This window comes from Miniopterus schreibersii, assembly GCF_964146895.1.
Source record: "Miniopterus schreibersii genome assembly, chromosome: 8".
In the NCBI taxonomy this organism is placed as follows: Eukaryota; Metazoa; Chordata; class Mammalia; order Chiroptera; family Miniopteridae; genus Miniopterus; species Miniopterus schreibersii.
Window position 1 is genome coordinate 48,673,497 of NC_138109.1, and position 27,570 is coordinate 48,701,066.

At 35.1% G+C, this 27,570-nt stretch overlaps 1 protein-coding gene across 1 annotated transcript in view; it reads right to left on the reverse strand.

The window, feature by feature from the left end:
* The window catches only part of PIGK (phosphatidylinositol glycan anchor biosynthesis class K), a 73,468-nt gene extending 46,587 nt beyond the window's left edge, over positions 1–26,881 (reverse strand). The window contains exons 1-9 of the mRNA XM_081143603.1: positions 26,740–26,881; positions 23,385–23,438; positions 18,999–19,090; positions 9,752–9,887; positions 7,763–7,874; positions 6,559–6,655; positions 5,964–6,081; positions 4,790–4,900; positions 510–682 (exon numbers count right to left, since the gene is read on the reverse strand). Coding sequence (XP_080999729.1) covers positions 510–682; positions 4,790–4,900; positions 5,964–6,081; positions 6,559–6,655; positions 7,763–7,874; positions 9,752–9,887; positions 18,999–19,090; positions 23,385–23,438; positions 26,740–26,832 — 986 coding nt within the window. The 5' untranslated portion in view covers positions 26,833–26,881. The remainder of the gene's footprint in view (positions 1–509; positions 683–4,789; positions 4,901–5,963; positions 6,082–6,558; positions 6,656–7,762; positions 7,875–9,751; positions 9,888–18,998; positions 19,091–23,384; positions 23,439–26,739) is intronic.
* Between the last annotated feature and the right edge of the window lie 689 nt (positions 26,882–27,570).

Sequence of the window (27,570 nt, forward strand, 5' to 3'; positions counted from 1 at the left end):
TCTGCCAGATTCCTAGGGCCCCTATTACACTCTGAATGCCCAGCTGCCAACTTCCCTATTCAATGTCACATCATTTAGCACCTTCTCCTTCAACAGGTGACAGCAGACACATTCATTAGAGATTAACGTTTTAAATGTTCACATACCTCACCTTACATGAAGGTCTTCTGAGCCACTGTATACACCTCCATCAACAAAAAAGTATGGCTGCGAGACAGCCAGTTATAGGGAACATTTTAGTCATTTTTATCAAGTCTCAAATCACGCTACTACAAACTTTGTATTTTGGAGTTACAGCATAATCCTAATTATGATCATAGCTTCTCACTGACAGTACAGCTTCTGCCCACAAATCTGAAAGCATAGGGCCTACATAAAATGAAAACTGGGTAGAAATGTGCAATTTTATTTACAAACACAAACTTTCATCTCTTATTTTTATGTTACATAAAAATTTATAAATTGTGAGATGAGAATATTCTATTCAAATAATAATTTAAGATGAATACCTGCTTTCCATGATTCCTAAATCTGGTTGCAAACTAATAGTCTCTGTTGTAATTTCCACTTTCCGTACGCTTCCGAAGAAATCGGTTATCAGGACATTTTTAGGATCCCTCTGAAAAAGATCAGTGCGATGTCCAGGAGTAGACACACACAGACTTTTCGGACATACCTGAAACTGAAAAAAATATGTATGAATAATAAATATACATGTGCCTACACACACATACAACTTTTATTAAATCCAATAATACTATATGGTAGAACAAAGTATATTTTTAAAGCTCTCCCAACCTAAAGATGCTACTGTTTCTAAAGATAAAAGTTTCATTGCTATCATAGTGCTTGACATTCTAAAAAAGCTGCACAGACATAAGACAGGTGATAAAAAGGGAAGCATCCAGGGTGGGGAAAAAACACTAACCTTTTTGAATTATATGCTACAAAGTATATTTTAAACCCTCAAATGTAAGAGAAAGAACTCAAATGCAACACTATGACAAGAGAATTACTTTTTTTCTGCATCTATATCCATCTTGGGGGAGTGCTCTACCCAAGTGGTTTTTTTAAACATTTTGTAATCATGACCCTTCATTCAAACTTTAAACTCAAATAAAACATTACATGGCAGCCCAATATGTAAAAGAAGTTTAAAGTGGCGGTGCTCTGGATTGCAGGGAATTCAAGCGTAGCCTCCCCACTACGTATTCCCTTTGTTCTCCCGCTGTGAACCTAAGGAAACCTTTCCATAAATCAAGTAACTTGTTTAGTTTATTCACGATGAGAATAAACCCGCAGAGCCTCCCGACACCAGTGCTCCAAAGAATACAATCTAAAGACGTGACTTCATCGCTACACAGATCTCATAATAATTTTTAAGTTAATCTTCTCCCTGATAGCCCACATCAGCGAATCACCAAGGACAGACACACAGTCATTCACTCAGCAAAGTACAAAAAAAATACCTATTCCTACTGTTACCTTCACAGAAGATACAAAAATTGTTAAGACATGATCCTGTCCTCAGGCTTTAAGTCCAGTCAGAGATAAACAAACATAGCCAGGCAGAAAAAAAGGTGACAGGTTCTAATTCAGAGAAGAACAAGTTTCCAATAGTTTGGTAAGAAAAAGAGAGGGAGTGGTCTTTCAGCTGTTTTCTGAAGGAAAGGGAATATTAACAGATGGGATATTTTTTTTTAAAAAAAAAAGCATGCCTAATAAAGCTACAGATGCAGAGACGTGCAAGGCAAATAACCTAGCTCGGGAGAAACACAAGACACATGGAGAACATGTTACAGGCCTGCGGGTAGGGCCCAGGGCCCACAGCACTTCCCACCTGTGCAGACAGGACCATCCGACCAGGTCATCACAGCCTCGATGAGAGAGCGGGGACCGGCAGAGCAGCTATACTTGATGAAGCAAGGGCTCCAAGCACTGTGCTAAGCAACCTGCACACATTCTCATTTAAGCTCACCAACAACTTTGAGGCACATAAAAATTATTACCTCTACTTCAAACTAAGGCTCAAAGAGATTAAGTCATTTGCCTACCATCACACAGCCTTCCCAACTCAGGAAAGCAATAAAAGGAAATACAAAGACGACCGCAGGATATAAATTAAGAAGCAAAGGAGGAAACAAAGTTGGGGGAAGTGCAAGAAAGTAAAATGCCAAACAAACAGGCCAGAACAGATGAAAGGCTGAAGAAACAAAGGAAAAGGTAAAATAAAGACTGAAGTCCTAGGCATACTGAAGGCGCCCGTGTGAGCAACTTGGAGGGGTCTATTAGGCACCAGGAGAGGAAAGTAGGAAAAGCACAGCCAAATGAGCTTGAAAAGCTACCACTTCCCAGAAAAAATTTAATCACTAATTCCACTGTATTCAAAAGAACCATATAAACGGGTATTGTCATCACGCCCTTCATTCATTCACTAAACATTCACTGAGCACCTACAATTACTATATATACACATATATAATAATGCATAGTAAAACCAGTTACTATATGTAATTAAACTCTGTGGGTAGTAAGATGTACAAAGCATGATGCTTATACCTCTTACTTAAGAAGCTCAAAGCCTCAAGGGAACATTACAATCATAAACAATTACACAGCAATATTAAAAGCATAATAAAGGTACACAGCAAGAGTTATATGTTCAGAAAGGAAAGAACTTGCCTAGAGGATCCAGAGACTTCACATAACAGATGATCCTCTATAAATGTGCTCCTCAATTGTTACCAATGACACTATACATTTTTAAGGGACTAAACAACAAGCCGTCTAATATTTCTGCTCCCGAAGCCCTTAATAAAGTACTCTGAATATAGCTGATACTCAACTAGTTTTACTCTATACACATAACCCAACAGAAAATAGGTATTACACAATATCTAGAGATACGTCAAATCACTACACTACTTAACTTCAAGGAAACAGATCATTCTTACTAAACAGGATTATAATAATCATTCAATTAAAATTCAATTAAAGAACCAAGGTAGAACGACCAGATGAAATTAGAGAGGAATATTTATTATAAATTAAATATTATGCAACAATAAAAAATAATGAAGTCTTGCCATTTGAGATAACATGGATAGACCTAGAGGGTAATGTGCTAAGTGAAATAAGTCGGACAAAGACAAATACCATATGGTTTCACTTATACGTGGAATATAAAAATGTAAAACAAATGAATTAACAAACCAAAAAACACAAAAACAGACGCATAGAAACAGAGACCAAAGAGAGAGTTGCCAGAGGGGAGAGGGGGAAGGGGAGGGGTAAAAAAAGGTGAAGGGGAATATAGTCAATAATACTGTGATAAGTTTGCACTGTGATAGGTGATCACCGGAATTGGTGGGGTGATCACACTGTAAGGTATAAAACTGTTGAATCACTATACTGTACACCTGAAACTAATATAACTAACATAATATTATATACTGACTATACTTAAATAAAAAAACTAAATAACAATTTTGAGCAATATAAAAGGTTTCCTCAGTCTTTCATATATAATCTCAATGGAAGAAGCATTTTTTAATCCACTAGACATTTAAAGTGGGAGGTGGATTTATTGTGAACTTTTGAGACTGTATGACATGCGTTACATAAAATGTATAATCCAAAAATGTGAATAAGCTTAATTAAAGTAACTGGAATGTAGGTGACTATAATTTTCTTATAGTTAAAGTAGAATTATACCAAGTTTTAATTTAATATTAAAATTCATATTAATTTTAACAGGCCTAAAAGACATATAACCTCAAAAAAGTAATTAGTAAGTAATACTATGTTATCAAATTTGATAGCTTATAGCAGTGGTTTTCAGAATTTTGCAGTAGAACTCCTTTAATAAGAAAAAATTTACCTAAAAGTTTTCTATATAATAAAAGAGATCAATGTAAAGCTACTTGGCTAAAGTGCTAGAGTCCAGAGACCTGCCTACTCAGCACTTCCTTCATTCTCAAGGCTACATGAAGGCAGGGACAGTGCCTACCTCTTTCACAAGGGTATAGCCAGAGCCTGGCACTCAGCAATAACTCAAGAAATACTTGAATGAATGAATAAGGTATAAATTAATGGGGAAAAAGAGTGAATGTCATTGATGCACAGTAATTATCCAATCTAGAATTCTTGTTTCAAGTTTTTTGTTATGCCTCCTTTCGATAGCAACTTCAAAGCAGATTTACTTAAAAAGATACAACCAGTGCAGAAAGGTCAAGGGAAAAAGTGAGCTTGATTCATATCAAAACACTGTACTAGAAGTTGTAGGGTGAACAAAAATATATAAGAGAATGTTCCTCTCCTCCATGAACTTCCCATTAAGTGAGAAAAAGACACTCACACTCAATTAGTAAGTCCAAAACAAGATGGACTATGATAAATGGTACAAAAGAGAAATAAAACTCTGAAAATCTTTATTTTATGCAAATTCCAACAGGGAAGAATTTGGGGAGACTTCCTGAAGAAGGCAGTACCTGATCTGACTCCTGAAAAATAGGCAGAATCTCAATATGTGAACTAAAAAAAGTACATTTCTGGTAGGGAAAAGAACAGAACAAATGAATGAAAACAGAAAAGTACCTCAGGGAACAGCAAGTTAACTGGGCTAAATCTTTAGGCCTCCCATAGTAAAGAAAGAGATACTACTGTAAAGGGAGATTCAAAACAGTTTTACAAGGCCACCATGACACAGTACCCACGTAGCACTGGGAATAACAGACTTCATTAAGATTAGCATACCTAAGTGCTATAATCAAATCAAGCTCATACTTACAAGGTCATTCATATTATTTTGGCTAGCTGGATTGATTTCTTCCAAAAATTCCAAGACATAAAATGTGTATCTATCCATAAGGTGAACTCCAATGGCAGGATCAGGTTGATGCTATGAAAAAGCAAAGCGTATACAAAGGCGTAGTATTCAACCATAGGCAGAATAAAGTGGATGAACCTTGAGGGCAGTGAGCTAAGTGAAATAAGGCAGAGAAAGATACCATATGATCTCACTTACATGTGGAACAAAAGTAAGTAAAAATAAAACAAGCTCATAGATACAGAGAACAGATTTGGCTGTTGCCAGAATCATGGGAGTGGAGGGTGGGCCAAATGGCTAAAGGGAGTCAAAAGGTACAAGCCTCCAGTTGTAAAAAAATAAGTCATGAGTATATAGCGTATAACATGGCAACTATCATTAATAACATTGTATTGCATATTTGAAAGTTGCTAAGAGAGCAGATCTTAAAAGTTCCATTATATAAAAAAAAATTCTCTGTCTACGGTGACAGATGTTAAATATACTTATTGTGGTGATTATTTCACAATACACAAATATCAAATCATGTTATACACCTGACACCAATATAATGTTGTACTTCAATTACACCACAATAAAAATCTTATATGCATATAAACTGGGGGGGAGTCAGATTCAGGGAGGAAGGGATCAATGGGGGTAAAAAGAGGGACATCTGTAATTCTTTCAACAATAAAGATAAATTTTTTTAAAAAAAGGTGTACAAATTGGTAGTTACAAAACAGTCACAGAGGTGTAAATCACAGCATAGAGAATATAGTCAATAATATTGTAAAAACTATGTGTGGTGCCAGGTGGGTACTTGAAATATAGAGGGAATCACTTTGTAAAGTACATGATTATTTAACTACTATGTTGTACACCTGAAACTAAAACCAAATAATATTGAATGTAAACTGTAATTGAAAAATGTTTTTAAAAATTAATAAAAAGAAAAAAAATTTTATTAAAAGCAAAGCAAAAAAGTGTATGTCTAATAGCATCATTATAACAAATGTTTTAAATGTAGTCAAAATTTCCTTGTGTTAAAAAAAACTAAGAAATAGAAGATATACTCATTAAGCATATGAGCAATTTGAGAAATAGCTACACATTCCAAAGACAATGCAGTTTACAAATGGGAAAAATCACCTACCGAGAGTGAATCTTCTCCCACTTGGCTACTAGCCAAAGCCATTATGTTAGGAGAATAAAACCGCTCATACATGGATGCTCCTTGACAAGTATCAATAATAAACAGCAGCTCGTTGTAGCTGAAAGAAAAGTGATAATATCTTTGACATGAATCATGCTGTAAATCATACATTGACTAGTACTTTTATAATACTTCCATAACATAATGTTGAAGTTATATCTTAGTCATTTCATAGTTAAAAATTGAGACTTCTCAGTAGAATTCCCAGTACAAATCTGACATTAGAAATATTAAAGGTATAGTTCTGTCCAGGAAAACCACCGCAACAGGGAGTGGTGGTCGTGCTCCCACTCTGACTCCTCCCTTACCACTGCCACACAACTCAGAATCCAAATGAATACTGAATATTGAATTCAACACACATATTTGGTACGCAAACTGCCCTGAGTTTTTCTTTTAAAAATAACTCCAAAATAAATCTAAAAGAAATGATTCAAATAAATTAAAATCTCATAAAATAAGATCTACAAATCTAGTAACCATGGAAAAATTAGGTATTAACTTATCTTGTGAAAAGTAGTTATTTGCTAATTACCGTCTTTTCTGCCACATTTGTTCAAAAGCATCTGCAAGCTCTATGTTGGTAATTTCTTCAGAGTCTTGAAATTTCAAGAAACCATTTCCACCATGTCCTTAAAGGAAGAGTCCAAAAGATCAAATAAATACATTTTTTAATGCAAACTGCATACATCCAGATATAAATATTTACTTCACTCATGGCGATTTTTAATACTATTTATTATTTTATACTCTAAAGTGAAAAATACTATGAAAACAAATAAATTTAGTTTTATACCAACTAAAAAGAGAATAATGATAGACTGTATAAAAATACTGGATATAATACCTTTAAGAGATTTTCTATCATTCAATTATAGAAACACACATTTATTTTTTTCCACTGGCTCCATTATTAAGCTTAGTAAGTGTAAACAGATACTGGATTTCAGCTGCCACTCATCTCCCTGCCCAGACTCCTGTGCAGTGCACGACCCACACAACCGTGTATCAGCTCTGAATATCAGCACCTAAATCTCTGAGTTGCTGTGAGGATGAAATGAATTACAGTGGTTCAGAATATCACCTTACACACAGTAAAACTCAATAAATACTGGCTACTATCATTTTTATTATCACATTATAATTATCAACCCTCTTATTCTCTTCCATGGGTTGGCAAACTTCTCCTGGGACTTTATCTACAATAATCATCAAAGTATAGACAAAAGACTACAGCAGCTCATATTGGGGAAGTATATTTAAAATGCAGTTTCATGAGCCACACTCTGGAGCAAAACTAATTCAGAATTTCAGGAAAAGGCCTAAGTAGCTGCATTTGGGTAATCCTTATACACACTAAAACTTGAGACTCCATCACTGGAAACCAGAGGTTTAAGAAGAGGGGGGACAGATTTGCAATTTCTATTAAATACTTTAATAGGATGATTAACAGGAGACAAAACTGGAGGCAAAGAGGCTACAACAGGATACTAAATAAAAGGTAATAAGCTTTACCAGGGTAACAGTAAAAAGAATAGAAATAAGAAACTAAGGGACGGCACAAAATGTTACACTATTTTCAAGTATTATTTCACGTTGTTATACGAGAAAAGAGAACTACATAACAAATGATTTTAACCAAAAACCATTTAAGTTGTTTAAATTTCTTTCTATGCAAATTTCTTGTTGAAAAGAGTAGCAATATATTCTATTATTAAGTATCTAAATTCTGAAATTACCTGTCATATAAATAAGAATATTGCTCCTATCATCAGAAAGAAGACGTTTTGACCGAGGAGTACTAGGTGGGATCCTCCCAGTTAATACTCGCAAAAAATTCTCCACGGTTACCTGGGGGGGAAAAGTGAGAAATCGGATAAAATAGAACTTAGGGAAACCTGATAATTTTTTTTTGTTTTACTTTCAAAAACATCTTTTATCCTTTCTCTATGTATTACTCAGCATAAACTGAAAATAAAACACAAGCTCAAATATATATTTATTTGAGAGAAAAAAGCTCAAAATATATTTATTTAAATATACACGTCAAAGTTACTGCACTTACTGCTTCCACTGAAAAATATATACTAAAAACTAACAAGTGAAAACTACTTGGAGGGGGAAAAAGTTAATTCTAAGTTTAAAACTTTAAAGCTATGCAAAGTATTGCCAAAAACTTAAAATTATAAATCTGTCTTCATAGGCAATTCTTTTGGAAGATAAAAAATATATAGAAACTTGTAAATAAATTCAGCTACATAACTATTGCAGTTAATCTGTACAACTACTTAGTCAATTCTAGATTAACCGTAAAAGACATTCCACAATAAATCAGTTTGATTTTTTTAGTGCATTTTGTTACTTAAATTTCACTAAGGATATCTTTAACATGTAAAAAATTCGTACTGCTTTACCTAGATCTCCCAACCTGGAATTTCTGGACCTCTGGGTTCTTTGAAAGCATATTTAGTCACTGGAGAATGTGATGCTAATTTAAAGTTACAGTATTCAGATCTAAATTTAAAAAACAGGAAACCTGTCCTAGTCACTGTTGTTCAATGGTTAGAGCAACGGCCTGCACACCGAAGGCTTGCAGGTTCAATTCCCAGTCAAGGGCACGTACTTGGGTTGCAGGTTCGATCCCTAACTGAGGTCCCCAGCCAGTCCAGGTGAGTGCAGGAGGTGATCAATTGATGTGTGTCTCCCAAATCAACATTTCTCGCTCTCTTCTCTTCCTCCCTCCCTCCCACTCTCTAAAAATCTCTAGATCATGGGTATATATAAGAGTGTATATGTGTGTGTAAGCTCTTTGGTTTAAATTTATCCCAGAAGACAGCAAAATGTTAAGTGTTTTAACAGAACTTCTTATTGGCTAACAAGGAAGGAAAATTTTTGGTCTACATTTTATAATGACTAAATAAACAAGTAAAAAGTCCAACATTCATACACATTTAATTGTTGAACAAACATTCTTTAATGCTTCAAAGGGCTATAGGTACTTGCTAGATATAAGATAAGTAAAATATAAGCCACGTCCTCAAGGATCTTACAGCCTGGGAGAAGATAGATATACTTTTTAAATTGCTGCAAAACAAATCTGGGAACACAGGAAATTGTGTCTTACTTTTGGTAGGCTTGGTAAAAGAAGGATTGTCAAGGAAGACTTCATCAAACAATACTTCAAATTTTAAACGTATTCACAATCTATTAAACTTAAAATGATGTTTCACAGGAGAAAATATAGTATAATGCTACTATTCAAATTTACATTTTTATTTTTAATCATATATGCACAAAAACACTAGAAGCATATTAAAACTGGTTAACTCTAAGTAGTGGAAATATTGGTGAATTTTTTGTTAGTCATTTTAATTTTTCCACAATTAATATATTTACTAAAAATATAAAACTTAAAATTTTAGATCAAATGTGAAAAACAAATAATACATTTACTGTAAAAGTTAATACATGAAACCTCACTAAAATACTCATAAAAACCAAGATAAAATTGTTTTATCCTAAATATATATTTAAACTATTCATGTTGTGATAGTTTTACTTATAGTTTCCTTAATATGAACTCCAGAGACAAAATCATATCAAGGCTTCAGTAACAATTATGTACCAAGTTCAAAGACAAAAAATAAGACCTTTATTCTACCACTATTTTAGATCTTAAAAGTAACAATAACTACATTTCAAAAATGTTGCTAAATTAAACAATTTACCTCATAACTTCTATAATCTACTTCCACATCATCTCCATATACATTTAGTTCCATATTCTTGTGACTAAATACTGTAGCTGGTTTGGGATTCCTAGGGTTGCAGGCCATATCATCTGCAAGCATCAGAACAATGTGGCTAGACAAAAAAAATCCAGAAAATACATTATTTAAATAAAACCAAAAAGTTAAAAACAGATACATTTTGTTTATATCATGTGGCAATTATTTTCACTCTTATCTTCATTAAAAATAATTATTGTGTACATATTTAAAAGAACTATTTTTTTCAGTGTAAGTTTTAAAGTAGAGAAATTGGAGAAACCTGGCATGAATTTACCCGCAGAACTTGAAGTTACTCATTTAAATTTTTTTCCTGTTTTATTTTCTACAGGTAATTTATGAATCTGAAATCCCCATCATTTCCCACCCCGACCCCCATCAGAATACAAACTTTCTGAGGGCAGGGCTTTCTCTATCCTACTCACCACTGTAACACTCTGGATTAGTGAGTGATAGAGCCTGGGATATCATATGTTGAGTGAATGAAATATTTTCATTCTTGCATATATTTTCTTTGAGGGAAAATTACAAAATTTAATCTTACCATTAAAACTACTGGACATGACTCAGACAATTCTTTATTCTACCATATACTTGAGCTTCCCAAACATAAGGGGAACATTAATGTGGCATATGCACTAGCTTGGCAGGAGATAACAAGAAGAAAATGTTCTGCTGCATATGTTCCAAATACATTAAAGTTCAAAACTGAATCATTGTGATTTTTCTTGAAAATTGGCTAGATTTGTATTTTGAAAGGGTTCCAACTCTGCCACATTCAAAGATCACATCTTCAGCTGTTACTGATTCATATTCACAGAATGATGAAAGATATTCCTCTTAAAATGGAAAATATATCTTCTTTTTAATAATTTAAGATGATTAACTTACATTAAGTTATTAATCATATCTTTTTTGTTATCAGCCACTACTAAATAAGACTGAACTGACCTCCTAATCTCAGTATAAAAATAAGAATATTCCTTTAGGTTATGTTTATGGTTTAAGATTCAATATCTACCCAATGTCTATATCATAAAGCAGTAATTTCAACTTCAAATTATAAATTCAATCAACATTTTTCCTACAGATGTTTTAACCTATTTTTCAATTACAGATGACATACAATATTATATTAGTTTCAAGTTTTCCTACAGATATTTTTGAGCCTCAGTATAAGTACTATAACCATCTGTTAATATAATCAATATATCATTTAAAAACCATTATATTTGTGGATAATAAATGAAAAATAGGACAGGAAATAGACTGGATTTTAAAGGTTTAGAAGTCCAACCAGACACTCTGTTCAGTTTCTAAAACTTAAAAAAACATTCAGAACTGTTTTCTGGAAGGAAAAAAAAAAAATTTCTCACTTGGTCCAAGCGTTAAATTATTTGTATGATACTTGAATATATACATGAAGGTAAACTCCTTAGGCTTATAGTTCTTATAAAACTATAAATAAATATCAAATTATAAATTAAACAAAACTACAAAACTAATAATACTTTAAAAACATTAATTCCATTTGAAGGATGATAGTATTTTGCTAAAACTAAATGACTACTGTTATATTTAACAGGAGAAAGAGAGAACATCAGGCCTGGCTCTAGTTCATATTTTTCTCTATTTTGACATCCACACTACAATATAATTTGATGATATGGGAAGTCTGTTCACCAAAATATGTTGTACAAAATGCAATTCATAACTTCCAGACTCTGTTTACTTTTCAGGAGCATCAGATCTTATATTTAACTACACTTTTGCCAATAAACATTCTTTGAACACCAGTTATCTTGAGATCTAACTTGACTCCTTAAAGTGTCTTTTTCACTTGAATACCAGGTTAGCGTCACAGCAGTTATTTAAGTCTTCACTGAGTGGGTATTGAATCACTGCTGGAATTAAAACCAAGACAATCCACACTGAAGACATACTACTCTATCCCTATAAATAATAATAGGAAGTTGTATCTTATTAAAATTAAGACAAAATCCTTCAAATATATCCAATCAATACAAGAATACGGTATTCTTAGAGTCTGTCAATTTTGTACTACCAGGCGTGATGACTCAATTTTTATTCAAGACCCTACAAAAACGTCCATCACACAACAAAGCATCAGTGATAGGCCTTCTCTCAACACAAAACCAAAATAATAAGTGAGAACTGAAATTGTATGAAGTTCAAATTGGGTTTGAATCCAAACAATACAGTGGTTATTTACATACGTAGTTTTCATATTTTTTAAATCATGCACTCCAAGTAAAAAAAAAAAATGTGAGGTCAAACCCATATATATCTGCTAATTTCTAAGTCATATGTATTTACTACTTTAAATATATATAATAAATACCAGTGAAGCATAATTTCTTTCCTTTTATAGATTAAAAAAAAGGAAACTGCTAATATTTTCTTCCCTTACCACTCTTTGGATATAGTCTAAATAGAATAATTTGATCATGATTTTACAGATTATAAAAATGAGAACTATAAAAATGAAAATTTAAAACTTGTCAAAAAAGAAATGTATGTGTGTGGGGGGCGGTTCTAAAGAAATACTTTCTCATTACCATCTTTGCCAAACATTGAAGGAACAGGTAAGCCCTGCATTGGGACTGCTAGGGCCCTTTACCCATCTCCCTGAAGTTCTTCCTTGGCCCAATCAGGTACCAGGAGGCAGGAACCAGTGGGTTAAAATATATATTTTAATAGATGAATACTCTCTTACCACCATAGACCATTAGAGTGTGAAATTTCAGAAACCGTAACTTTTCATTTATAATGGACTGATAACCTTAATAAAAATTTTTCACTGAAATTAATTTAAATAAATTACTACATATTGGTCAAAAGGTTTTTAAACTATTCACTTAAAATTGCTATACATTCTAAAGCCATGCTACTAATCAGGTAATACTACCATAGAGCACCTTTAGCCACCAGAGCTAGGATCACCAGGCTTATCTGCAACAACATCACCGTTCCCACCCAGAACAACAGCTGAAGTTAAAGCAGCAGGCTCAGGATCACAGGGATCTTCGATGCTCTCTTAAATCTCAGGGTTTCTGCTCATGGGTGTCTTTTTTTTTTTTCCCCCTGACATAAATTATTCAGGATACTCAGTATATTATTGCTTCTTCAGGAATTTAATGACTGTTGGATCAAGCAAATGCAACAAATTTTGTTATTTCACCATTAGCTTGACGCCAGACTAATTTGCTGTTAGGCTTCTCTTTCTCCTCTCCCATGTGCTGAGAAACCTCCAAGTTAATAAATCCTGCCACCAAGGCACCATGAGCTAAGCATAACAATCCTATTAGCTGCAGGTGCTAGGTCATCAAGACTTTAGGAATTACTTTCAACTTGCCAAATGTCAAACAATTAGCATTACTAGACTATATGACACCAGGTATTTTGAACTTATTAAAAATAAAACTCAAGAAACTGCACTGCAGCCCGGCCGGGCGTGGCTCAGCAGTTGAGCGTCGACCTAGGATCCAGGAGATCAGGGTTCGATTCCTGGTCGGGGCACATGCCCGGGTTGGGGGCTGCAGCCGATCAATGACTCTCTCTCATCATTGAGGTTTCTCTCTCTCTCCCTCTCCCTTCCTCTCTCTGAAATCAATAAAGATACATTTAAACAAAAAAAAGAAAGAAAGAAACTGCACTGCAGAGACAGGAAGTCAACAGCAGCACACATGTTACATGAGGGTACAGTTAGCTAGCTAAGGCTCATATATTCAAAGTCACATGTGTTTTAGTATAATATGATAACTAAAATTTACTGAGCACTTGATATATTTCAAGCAGTGCACTAATAAATTAAGCACATTACAAGCATTATCTCATACCCAGTATTTATGCTTTAAACTTCATTACAAATACTTCTTAAATTTTAAATAAAGAAATCATTTAATTTTATAGCTACAGATTTTAAGTATGTTCTTGCCCTTAAAAAACTGAAAAATTTTCCCAAAACCTTTTTAATTATAATAAAACCTGACTAAGAATGCTTGAAGTGCCTCTGTAAACACCTGCACTGCCTCCATCCTGCATGTGCCCACTGTGGACCCCTTGCCCTGTGGCCACAGCCACTGCGCCTATGTCACTGCCACCTCAGTACCCACTGTGTATGATTAAGCCACAATTTTCAAGGACTAAACATATTCCTTTTTGTCACCACACGTTTATGGAGTATCTGAAGGACAATGAAGATTACTACCAAGCAGAGCATAACCTTTATGAGGACAAGAGAACTGTAAAAAGTTGTTGCTATTTCACCAAGAAGCCACGCAAGAGCATTTAACCTGTACACAGAAGTGTTGAATTGAAATATGCACAGCATTTTCCAGTTCTGACCTCAATGGATTAAGCCTCAGTGCCCTTCCTTTCTATTGCTCAGTATTACGGACTGAAGATTTGCTTCTTGTTTGGAGGTTCATTTCATTTCCCACTGCTCCTAGCTTCAAAGCACTGAGAATTTCAAGTGGAGTACGTTGAAGTTTCTTTACATCATTTCTGTATTTGCTTTTTAAAATTCTTTCATAACCCCTTATTCTGTAACTAAACTAACATCGCTTGAGAGAACTGCCTCCCCATGAAGTCACATACAAACACATGATATTTCTTTTATATGCAATACAACCAATGAGACCTTAAACGAAGTTATTGAGAAACTTAAGTATAGAGTTACCACAATAGTAAGAGCATGTAAAGCAATCTATGACACAGTTCTTATAGAAAAAGAAGGCACCCATGTTCTTGACTGGCTTTTAACGAAGGTGCACCACCACCCAAACTAGATTGTTGATGACTGGTTAAGTCTTGTAAAAAAAATCAAGTTTTGTGAAGAACATGGTTGTTCATTATGTTACAGTCTCAGGAGAGCTCCATGCTTGTTGCCCCGAGATTAACAGAAGGTGGGATGAAACATGAAGATGCAGTAAAGATCGTAAGACAAAAGCAGCATGGAGCTTTTAATATCAAGCAACTTGTGTATTTAGAGAAGTATCACTCTAAAATGTGTCTGTGCTGCAAAAACTTCAACAGCCAATAAAACTGGGGGTGCATCATGCTACAGTCTTGGAAGTGAGACTTCAGACGTGATCTAATTTGTTGTACATATTAGCCAAGAAGTTAGCTTGGTGAATAAGTCAAAATTAGCTTTTACAAGAACACTGACAGGCAGTTTTACCAGGTTAGATGCTTGACAGAACCTCTATGTTATGATCAACCCATTTAGACACTTAGCGCAAGATTCTTGCTGTTCTGTATTTGAAATGTGCTTATCATTTGAACCAGTTCACCCTTACTGAAATCATATACTGACTTTAAAACTAATCCTGTTTAATAATGCCTTTTCTCTTGCCCAGCCGGCATGGCTCAGTGGTTGAGCAGTGACCCACGAACCAGGAGATCACAGTTCAATTCCTGGTCAGGGCACATGCCCGGGTTGCACACTCAGTCCCAGGTAGGGGGAGTGCAGGAGGCAGCCAATCAATGACTCTCTCATCATTGATGTTTCTATCTCTCTATCTCGCTCTCTCTCTTCCTCTCTCTGAAATCCATAAAAGCATATTTTTAAAAGATAAATAAAATAATGCCTTTTATCTTCCTCATCTTAAGCACATTAAACATACTGGAGATAGTGAAACAGAGGGTTTGTCCAAAACAATTATTTGAGGGCAAAAAATTTCCTAAAGATAGTGAAATGTTTCAGGAAGCTGACACCAAGCAAATAACAACAAAATCTCTGAGGTTGGGTAAGATTGCGGAAAGCACGGACACAAAGTGCAAGACGCCTGTCCCCCACGGAACTTAGGTATAAAAAGGATAAGAGTCAAGCTGCAGGGCAGTTGTGAATATCTTATGAACATGTCTTTTTATTTTCCCCCATAACCACTGAAATCCCTTTTCCCTGAGTTAATATTTTGAAATAGTATTATAAAATTATGACAACCTATTTATTAAAATGTCTTTTATATCAGATTAACACCTGATAAAAACTAGACTAACACAATTTCTGTGACAGAAATGTTTTTACTCTAAAGTACAAACTTGTGTTTGTTGTGCCTAACTGATAAAGTATTTCCCAGTCATGTGTTTATCCAGTACTCACTGAGCACATACTATGTGGCAGGCACTGTGCTAGATGCTGGAAGTACAAAGTGAAATAAAATACAATCCTTGTTCCCTTCAAGGAATTTATACTCTAATAAGGGAAACACACTAATTAGTATAATCATGTTATAATCAAAGTATACACAGGATACCATAGAAGGAAAAAAGGGGAACAGGAAATGCTTTCTGAAGTATTAAAGTGAATTTGAAAGGTCAGGTAAAAGTTAAAGCTGTGCTTCCTAAACTTGACTGTGTATCAGAACCACATATAGACCTGATCTGGGCCTCACTTCACGTTTAATAAATTAGAATCTCCAGAGGTAAAGCTGAGAAATCAGTATTTTCCACGTGCACCACAAGTGATTTGGAATCAAAGCCAGGGTTAGGCAGCCCTGAACTAGAAGTATAAACAACCACTCCAGACAGAGAGAACAGCTCAAGACCGTCAGAGTCTGTGAAATACAGACAAAAGAACAGAGAGAAACCAAAAGCAGTGACATCACTAATGAGACATTTCAAACAGGATCTATGGAACTATCAAATTGATGGCAACTTTCAAAAAGGTAATCACATGTGACATGTATTTTAGTAAATGATTTTTGACATGAACTAATTTCTCACTGAAACGAATGGGAAAACTAAATGCAAATACTTCACATTTCAAAACAAACGTAAAATCCTCCTTTAAAAAGGCAAATTTTTTAAAACCCAAAGCTCTAATCCTAATTGTTATTAAATATAGTGACCAATAATTTTTCTCAGTATACATATCTGGAATATGACAGAAGTTATAATAATGTTGTTTTAACTTGAAAAAGTTCCATAATGTATAAAATAAATTCAAATGTATTCTGAAATTCAAACTTTAAAACTGAAAATTATTCTTAATGATTTTGTTTCCAAACTGTTAATTTATAATAATTTTTTACTTTCTGAATAAAAATTTACTTGTAATTATATTTTTATACTTAATTCCAGGTAGAAGTAAAGTAGGATAAGTCACCAAATAAGAGGAGTAGTCACCATAATAGTTGAAAAGCCAAACAGACTCTTTTCTTTGATTTCTGTTAGTTAAATAACAAGTGGTTTAAACCATCAACTGTTTAAACCTCCAATTCATTCCCCAACAAAGACTTTATAAACAGAGATGAAGACAGGCAATCACTTGAAACAAGAATAAGCTTTTAAATAATATTCCTCGGAAACATAGGGACAAACCTACTAATTATAAAACATAAAATACATCCTATAGTCATATTCTACTTTTTTTAAATATATTTTTACTGATTTCAGAGACAGGAAGGGAGAGGGAGAGATAGAAACATCAATGATGAGAGTCATTGATCGGCTGCCTCCTGCACGCCCCCCACTGTGGATCAAGCCCTCAAACAGGGCACGTGAGGGGGCCAGAAATCGAACCGTGCTCTCCTGGATCACAGGTCGATGCTCAACCAATGAGCCACGCCAGCTGGGCTAATATTCTACTTATTAAAAGTCCATCTAAATCTTACTTAAACCATTTAAACATTTCCTAATTACTTATAGATCAAATAAAGACTCATTTATCACAGTGAAAACTATTGCCAAACCATACATAGTAGCTCCCTGGAGGAGCACACAGTATAAAAGCAACATGAGTTAAAAACCAAAGGATTAACCATACAGACCTACTAAGGAGGACCAATTAACAAATTATAATAATTGGCTAATTATAAGAATAATACTAGTATACTTGATATAACAAATCACCCTTTCTCAGATTTAATGTGCTTTTTTCAAAAATGATAATTACAGAGTTGCCTTAATTTCTATTTAAAATACAGGAATTCAATTACAGTTCTTGTCAGCTTCCCAGGCTAAAATAATCTATTCACTGCCTTTCTGCTCCTGCAGCACTTTCTACATATCTCTATTTGCTTTTGCTTTTTATTGCAAGTGCCTGAGTCCTGCAAAGAAGGTACTATTATCACCACATAATAGCTGAGGAAACAGGCTTAGCATGGCCAAGTGACTTAACCAAAATCACCACTGAACCCAGATTTCAAACTCAGATTTGTCTGACTGCAAAGCTCTTTCCACACTGTCTCACAGGTAGAGAAACATGGGGCTAAAGAGATCAAACCTAGACAACTGAATTAACTGCACTTTCTTCTACAACTGCTTTGTAATAGCAAAAATAGATCTATCGTATGTGACAGACCAAATGTAGAGGACGTATATCTGAGGGTAAAGGTGTGGAGGTTCTGCCTGGTACCTGAACTCCCTCATGGAATTAGGAAATACCCCACTTTATGAGTCTTCATAGAAAGCAGAGCCCACCTCCCTTAACAGAAGCTAGCAATGCCATGTAGTTGTTCTTCCTGTCACTCCCCAACCCCCGGAGCATGAACAAGCGCACTTAATTTACGCTCTGCCAATATGACATCCCTCCAAGGGCTCTTAATTAAGAACTAGAGGCTGTAAGAAGCTGAGACAGCAAAGGCTGGATGTTGACAGCAGGCAGGAGTACCAACATTAAGCTTCCAAAGGCAACAGTAGCAGCTATGCAGGAGCTGACTGAGTCTAGACTGCAGCAATTCACAGCTGTATTACTATCAATGGATTGGTTTTATGTCATCGTTTTTAGAAATTTCTTCTATGCTACCTGGTCTTCCTTATTCCTGACTATTTAAAGCTACAGCCTTCCCATCAATTTGGTATACTAATCAATATGTTTTCAGTAAATTCCTTTTCTACTTCAATCAGTCAAAATTGTCTTCTGTTGTCTACAATTAAAACCCCACATTGAGGCATTTAATGATTAAATAAATGACACTAAACAATTGTACTTTATCAAATATTTTTACCTTAGTACTGATTGATGTTTTATATAATTTACCATCATGGTCTTAAGTAAGTTACTTTATACATGATGGTATGTTCTAACAACAATAAAAAAAAACAAACCTTCAAGTTTCCTTATCTTTTTCAAAAGCAGCACAAAAATACAAATATAATAACAATCATACAAGGGTGGTTTTTACTAAAGTTCAGAGTTAAGCTTTATTAGAATTCTTACCTGTCAGGAATACCTAGCCTCTTCACACTTCTATACACAGAAAGAGTATTTGCAACATGTCGATAATTAAACCAGAATCGTGATGTACACACCTAAAGTATTAAAACAGATATATTATTTTTGAATCAAAATAAGCCACAAAGTTACAGAATTCTTTCTCTTTAGGTAAGATAAAGAGATGTCTAAAGAAAGAGTATATCATAATCCAGGCTTAGAAACAGCAAGGCACATAAAGAATTGTCAATAAAACCAGTATCTCTAGAGAGAGGTCTTTCATAACTAGCATTAAATAAAAAGACCACTCAGCTTAAGAGAAAACAAATCTTTGGGGAATTCAATCAAATGTGAACCAACTTATTTACCTTCAATTTATATGATTCTATAATGTTCTCATTTCTAAAAGATTAAAATCAAAGACAGTGCACATAATCCCTTCACAGAATAGGGAAAAAAATAGCTACCTTGGGTTATATAATATGCCTTTTACTCTAGATTGCTTCCTAATTTAGTTGTGAAAAACATAAAACAGAGACTAAAATATAACATACAAAACAGATTTATAGGTACATAAAGAATGTGTTATAAAGCTGTTAAACTGAACAGAAAACTAGAAACAATTCAAATTAGTTTCACACTTAAAAACTTCACTAGTAGAATGTTTTGCAATTATTTTTTATATTATGATATAGAAAATACAAGTTCTAAAAAGTGACACAAAATGGCATTTTAAAAAAAGAAACATTTCTAAAAATAATATCAAAAGTCTTAAAATCTAACACCATGTCTCAAAAGTCAGCCCTCTTGAGAATCCATTCCAAAAGAGGTAAGAGACTGGGGTCAGGTGGTAATATACCTACCCACCAAGCACCCTCCTACCTCCTAACATATGTCTTTGTTGATGGCAAGTGTATAACAGTTTTGAGAATAGTGTAAATGTTCTTGTCCTTGCAAATAAAAGGAACTGCAAGTTTTTTTTTATTAAAATAAATGTTCAACCTGGAATCCAATAAGAAAAAGACTAAAATTTTTTACTACATAAAAATCTAAAACTTCATGTGCAAAAAATACCATAAAATCCTAACTGAAATGAAAAACTTGAAATAACCATAATGCAATAAGAAAACCAAATTTTGAAAACTGGGCAAAGGATGAGAGCAAGCATTTCATAACAACAGTATTAAAAATGGACAATAAAACTCTTAAGGATGCTCAACTTGTCACAATTTAAAAAACACAAATCGAATTGATAAGTATCCAAAAATCTGACAATTCATAGTATTGTGATACGTGTAAAGGAATGACTACTTATATCCTACTGATGGGAATGTAAAATAAATCTTCTGAAAGGGTAATATGCAATATCCATCAAGTTTGAAAATGTACTTATCTTTTGACTTAGCTCAGAGAAGTATGCAAAAACATATATTCAAGGATTTTCATAACACTGCCTGTATTAGCAAAAATCAAAACCAAAAAGCTAGAAATGAAATCACTACCCATCAGTAGCAAAGAATCTACAGGTTCCCTAACTTGAGCAGAAACAGGATAATTTATATCTGAACTAATTAGAACAAAAGCCAGTATGTTCAGTGCACTTTACTATACCCAAAAGGCTTTTGTCATCTATTACAGTATTTAAGAGTATAAACCTAAGAAATTGCCCTCATTTTAATCAGCAATTTACAAGACACAAAGTTAAGGTGGAAAAAAGAGATGAGACAAGGAAATGCCAATTTACATTATCACATATTCACTGAATGGAATACAAAAAAGAAGCAAATCATAAAAAAATATGTGGTATGATACATTCATCTTTTTAAAGGGAGGGGTAGACCCAAATGTGATTACATCAATTGGAAATTTCAAGAAACTGATAATAATCATTAAAAAGAATAAAAATGGGAGTCAAAGAGGGGTACAATAACTTTTCAGTTTACCTCCTTTGATACTGTACTTTAAAAAAATTTTTATAACTTTTTTTATTAAACAGAGGCAAAATATTTTATTCAAAGTAGATCCTAAGACTAAAATAGAAGCCAGTTTTCTTTCATCTCCCTCTGGTGGCAAAAGTTTTCTCAGTCATACTACAAGAGCAAAGCGCATTTTATTTACCTCTGGTCATCTAGACAAGACTAACTGGGGAGAAATACTTTTTTTTTTTTTACATCTGAACTTTATAACACTGAAAGAAATGCATGTTTAGTACTTTCAAGTTGGCCCCGGTCAAATTTCATAATTTTCCATTTAAGAAAGTACAACTTATTGAAGTCTCACTATACTAAGTCTGAGTTTATGTGTAAAATATTGCACAAAATATGAAAACCACAGTTACTGTGAAATGCTCAGTAATAATCCTTTTTCACCTCTATTTCTCACCTGAAACCCAAGTTACTGAGATTGGAGAGGGACTTGGTTAGAGGTTTCCCAAAACAAAGAAGGCTTTAATGTGTGTGCAATATCACCTAATAGGCTCCTCTTCTAAAGAATGAGCCTCTGTGGCGATTAGTTGTCTACACATAGGCAGTCATTCCGTTTTAAGAATTCCCATAGAGAGGATAATCATGGAAGAGCGTTTAGTTTCCTGCAGAGCAATTTATCCTCTAAAACTGGTAAGTCATGGCCTGCCTCCTGATAGTTTTCCCCACTTTTAAGTGGTCACTGAAAACCTGTCTCCTCTCTTGAACAGCTTCTGTCCAATTCCTTCATACAATCTCTCGTTAGGGGCAGCATACAGAAGGTACTCTTTCCTGGAGAACAAGAAAATGAGCCATAATCCCACACTATACTGTTCTATTTAATCATAATAAAATTATATGGAGTACAAAAATTTATACCAACTCTAATTACTATTTACTTACTTCAAGCAACCAGTAGGTAAATACTTTATAAAATTATTCTCAATAAACTTACAAGATCTCAAACATTCAATCTCCCTTTGATTTTAGTAAAGTCAATTATAGGTGACTATGGTTATTCTACACTTTCGATTGAATTCCTCTAACCACCTCCTTTACATTCTCACCTTAGTTCCCCAATTTTCCTTCATTTCCAATAAGAGTTACTGGCTGTGAAATGCTACACATCCTCTGCTCCCTTCCTCTTTCACAAATATCGCCTTCCTTTCTTGCTTCTTTATTTCATCCTTTCTTCCAGTGGACCCTTTGATACGTTTTTTTCATTAAGTTAAATTTATTTTATCTTCTAATCATGTAAATATCATTAAATGAATCTCCAGTAGTGAAACCCTCATCCAAATACTTTTGAAGCACAAGAAAAACAAAATTGATTACATGTATTCTATTTGGGAAATTAAAAACACTAATTTATAAATCCAAAGAAATTAAAGATAATTCACACCAGCAACAACAACGAAAGGCAGAAGGAAAAAACGGAGCTAATAAGCAAAACTTACTAAGAATCAAAGCAATGCAGATTAAAACAAAATTTAATTTGTGGCCTAGCAGTCAAAAAGAAAAGATTAAAAATTAATAGTACACAGTTGGCTTGGGATTAGAAAAAGGTATAGCATTTCTAGAGGGCAATTGTGCTCTGTGGCTTCATAGCCTTATGCCTGGGAGTTTACCCTCAAGAGAAAATCAGTCAAGTCCACAAAGATGTATGTATAAGGATGTCCAACATAGCCCCATTTAAAATAATGGAAAATTTAGAATTTAAAAGCCCATGAACTGCATATTATGGTACATTCACAAAAGAGAAAACAATACAACCTTTGAAAAGATTATGTTTCTCCATATCTACTGGCAGTGAAAGATTCCCCAAAATATACTACTATAGAGTTGTAAATAATAGGTATAATATGATCCCTGTTACAGAAAATCATATAATTTATGCCTATATATGAAGAGAGAGTTTAGATGAATGTTCATCGAAATGTTGACTCTGGCATGTGGGACTTGAAGATATTTTTCCTGTCTTTCTTTTTTTATTTGAGGTGAAATTCACATAACATAAAATTAATCTCTGTCTTCTAAGCTTTTCTATATAATTTGAATTTTTTATAATGACTATATACTTTTGTAAAGAGAAAAAAAATTTTAATAAAAATAAAATAGCCTAAGTAGAGAGTATCTATAAACTAACACTATAAATAAGAAATACAAGTACTAGTTTCCATCATTAAAATAACTATATCTTATATAATGCTTTGTTTACCAACAGCACCTCTAATTTATTCTTATAGTTATTAACACATCACACTTGACAGATATACTGAAGGAAATGACTATTACTAGTTGATATGGTCAATTTAAAATATAGCAAATCAAAATAAAGAATTTCTAGTATACAATAAATTTTAGTTTCAAAAATTTAATTCACACAGAATTTCTTAGACACATATGCTATACCTTTATAGAACAGACTTACCAGAACAGCCCAGTTGTTTGTGTGGCCGCTTCTAAAGAACTGCTCTGCTTGTTCCTATCAGTCAAATAATAGCAAAAAGATTAGGAGCAAGCCACATTTCCCAGACTAAAGGATGGCAAAGGACAGACAAGATTCACGGAGTTTTACAGCTGTAATAACAATAAGTCATCATTTTATAAGTTTATGAAGATGCTAGTTTTTGACCTTATGAAGAACCTATAATGAGTTTTATTTTTTTGTTAAGGGGCATAATTTGGGGGAGGGGCTGTTTGTTTTTAAACATTTTATCCCAGTCATTTCTTATTTATAAGCTTCTAGTTTTCCATTCAGTCTTCAAACTGTGAATGACTTATTTCATATCTTGATTCTAAACATAACAATTAATATCTTTCCTGTTGAAATTACAGTCAACATTCATCCATACTCTGTGCTGGGTGCTGCCAATTCTTTATTTGAACTCACCAATGTATTTGACAGAGCACATTCTCTGGCATACTGCCATGTATCATTTCACCAATCTGTTAGAGTGAATCTGAATTATATGTGCTAGCATAAAACATTAAAAACCTCACCATCCAAATACCTAATGAACATGACTTTCATTACATATTAAAATAGTAATGAATATAAACCATAATTACCTCAGATCTGCTCCCAAGCAGTATTAATTACTAGCTCAGTCAGACTGGCTGGATTCGAATCTGGGTCCTATGACTTACTACCGGCATAAACTTAGGAAAGCTGCTCAACTTCTCTGTGCCTCCATTTCCCCATTTATAAAATGGTAATGTTATCTAACTCACAGAATATAGGAAAGGTGCCTGGAACCTAGTAATTGTATAACGAGTGTTAGCTGTTTTAATTTTCAGCTGGCAAGAAATTTCAGGGAGAATGAAACAAACAAAAAATTCACTCAAATGTGTGTGTGTGTCATATACACACATACACATACACACACACATTTTAACCTTTCTCAACAGCTACCTAGATGCTTAAAAAAAGCAATGTGCTTTAGTGATAAAGCACTTGTTTAGGGATTTGAAGATCTGGGTTTTGAAGATCTGGGTTTTAGCCCAGGTCATATCCCTCACCTGTCGGTACTGGGGTAAGTCATTCAGCTCTTTAGACTTGACTTTTCTTGTGTAGAAAATGAGAGCTGAATGACCCTTCCACTTCCAAAATTCTTACATTATTAGGACTTTAGGGAAAATGTTGAGATGGTAAAACTCTTTTGTGATTGTTTAAACAATATAGGCACTGCAAAGTTACTTATTCATTCTATGTATAGTTAGTGGAGCACCTACTATGTGCCAGATACCATGTAATGTACAGTAATACAAAAATCATTGAGGAGCATGCTGCTTTCTCTCAAGAATCCCAGAGTTCAATAAAGAAGACAACCATGCAAACACAATACACTACAATGTAACATTTATTCATTCATTCATTCATCATTTCATTGGAGCCATGTGCCAGTCACTGTCCTGAGTGCTCAGAATACAATGATGGGCAAAAACAATCATAGTACTTGCCTCCAAAGAGGTTACTATCCTATTTGCTAGATACATTAAGCAGATTACAACCTATAAATTCTATAAATGTAAGATATACAGTATCATGAAAGAGTATAAGGGGGTGGAGGAGGGTTACGGAAGGTTTCCCTAGAGAAGTGGTATTTGGGTTAGGATCCAAAAGATGAAGAAAAGTGGAAGGATAGTTCCAGACAAGGAAACATGGGCCCTAATGGCAGGTGGGGCTTAAAGGTTTTGAGAAACGGAAAGATTAGCATAACTAAAAGTTTGAAAGAGAGAGAGAACTGGGGGTGTAGGCAGGGGTCAAGGTATGCAGGGCCTTGTTTAAGGGTCATAACAGACATTGTGTTCTTTACCCTTAAAGCAATGTTAAGACGTACATGGGTGACAAGATCAGATTTGCACTTTTAAGAGTTACTCTGGCTGCAGCTTGGAGAACAGACTGGAAGGAAGAAAGAATGGCTTGATGTGGACTAGTTAGGGAGCTATTGCACTACAAGTGAAAAATGATGAAATAATAGTACAAAGCATACATGGGTTTATAATCGATGAGTGTTATACTAGCTTAATGTACAAATTACAACGGTAAAATCAAAGGGATAGAGAAAGGTTCTAAAGAAGTTACGCTTTTACTGTATCTTAACAAATGGATAGAACAGAAGGTATAAAACATGGTAATGTGAAAAAGCACAGTAACAGTCAAAAAGAAATAAGAAAAAAGAGTAATGATATCCAAAATGAAATATACAAGATAATCCACTAGAATAAAGGAGCAAAATAGAACCTCTATTCATATTTACAGTATCTCAAAAATATGCTTTATAAACACTGAATATGTAAATTGGCAGTAATTCATTAATAGATAGAGTGCATGCTCAATATCCTTTTAAAGTCTGGAGTCCACTGGTCTAAGCCGAATGTACTGAGGTGGTGGGCAGAATGGGCTCCAATGTGAAGGCTGGAGCAGCAGACAGAGGCCGGATCATGATGTTAACCTTATTCTGTATGCACTGGAAAAGCATTGAAAGGATTCAATCAGAAGAACCCGATCAGGTTTACATTTTATGAAGACCAATCTAGCATCTTAGTGCGGGGGGGTTGGAAGCCTGGGGTAAAACAAGATAAAGTAACTGCAGTAGTCTAGGCAAGAAACGACCAGGCCTGCATTAAGCCAGCGGAACGAAACAGGTAAAAGCAATTTTAAAAGTTCAGAACACAGAATTTAGCTTTGATTAAAAAGTGAGATAGAAAGAGAGGATTTTGTTTTCTTTTAAACCCCAGGTTTCCAGCCTAGGAGCGACCCCATGGGAAATGGGGTGGACAGAAGATTAAACTTTGCACACTTTTCCAAGTGTCTGATAGGCAGGTCCGAAAATGATGCTAGAGATCTAGACTGCATCAGAGCGCAGGGAACAATAAAAGCGTTAAGAAAGGCCAGCACGTCCTGCGAGCCAAAAAGAACACACTGTACCCGCGGGACTCCCGTCAAGGGGAGCGCGGTCGCCGAGCAGGCAGGTGAGCGCCGCGCTCCGCGCTCCCACTGCACCTGCTGGGGCTACACGCCGGCGGCGCAAAGGGGCAGGTCCTCCCCCGTCTCCCAGGATTTGATTCTTTTAAACTCCTCGTTTTCAAAAGCTGAAACAGACCGACGTGTCCTACGCCATCCCCGGCGACGCCCTCCCACAGCCCAGTCGCCTCGGAAGAGGCTAACGACTCCAGGAGGCTCCCCTCGGCGTCCGGGCACCGGCCGTCCGCTGGGGCGCTCACCGCCACGACAAAGCCGTCCTCCCAGGGCCCGGGCGCTCGGAGGGCCGGACTCCTACCTCGATCTGACTAGTGGCCAAGCTGCCGAAGGACAAGAGCAACCACCCGGCCAGGGCAGTCCCACCCCAGCCGCAGCGGCCGGGGCCAACCATGTTTGCGGATTTCTGCCTCCCGCACCTGGAGGGGGCGGGGCGCGTGCCGTAAAGCAGCGCGTCTGGTTTTGCGTGTTTTTGCGACATCAGCCTCCGGTCCTCGAGGCCGGGCTGTCTCCCAGCTTTAGGAAGTCGGCGCATCCCCAGCCTGGAGCTGCCTGCGTTGCTGGGTGAAGCTGGAGGGCGTCGGTCCTTTTTCTTAACTGCATTTCCAGTTTTTACATGGTAAAATAGGTATAAAGTTGACATACAAGTTTGAAAGGCGAGGAAAACCTGTGACCCCATAAACTTGCAGAAGCGAATTCCTTTTTCGCCTAGTGCTGCCAATTCTTTGGATGTGTGAATCAGGATGCAGTGGGAAGAGCCAGCATGTAGGCGCGAAAACGTGATTCACTGGGTCAGTTGCAAATAGAAACAGGTGGGTGTTGCCACAGGTTTGGGGTCTATTACTTAATGAAGTATGAACAAGTAGGAATTAGTTACATTTTTGTTTCTTCCGTAATTGTGAAGCTAAAACTTATCTCAAAGACAGTGAGGATTTAATAAGATGGTGTATATTTGTTTAGTTATGTTCATTATATGCATTCAATTTTAAATTCTGTTTTTCAAGTAGCATGACATAAACGTGTTTATGTTGTGTCAAGGTAAGGACTGTCCGAACCTTTTAGAATTTTTATGAGTTTATTTGAGCCAAACTGACGAAAACTGCCAGGAAGCAGAATCAAAGAGGACCTAAGG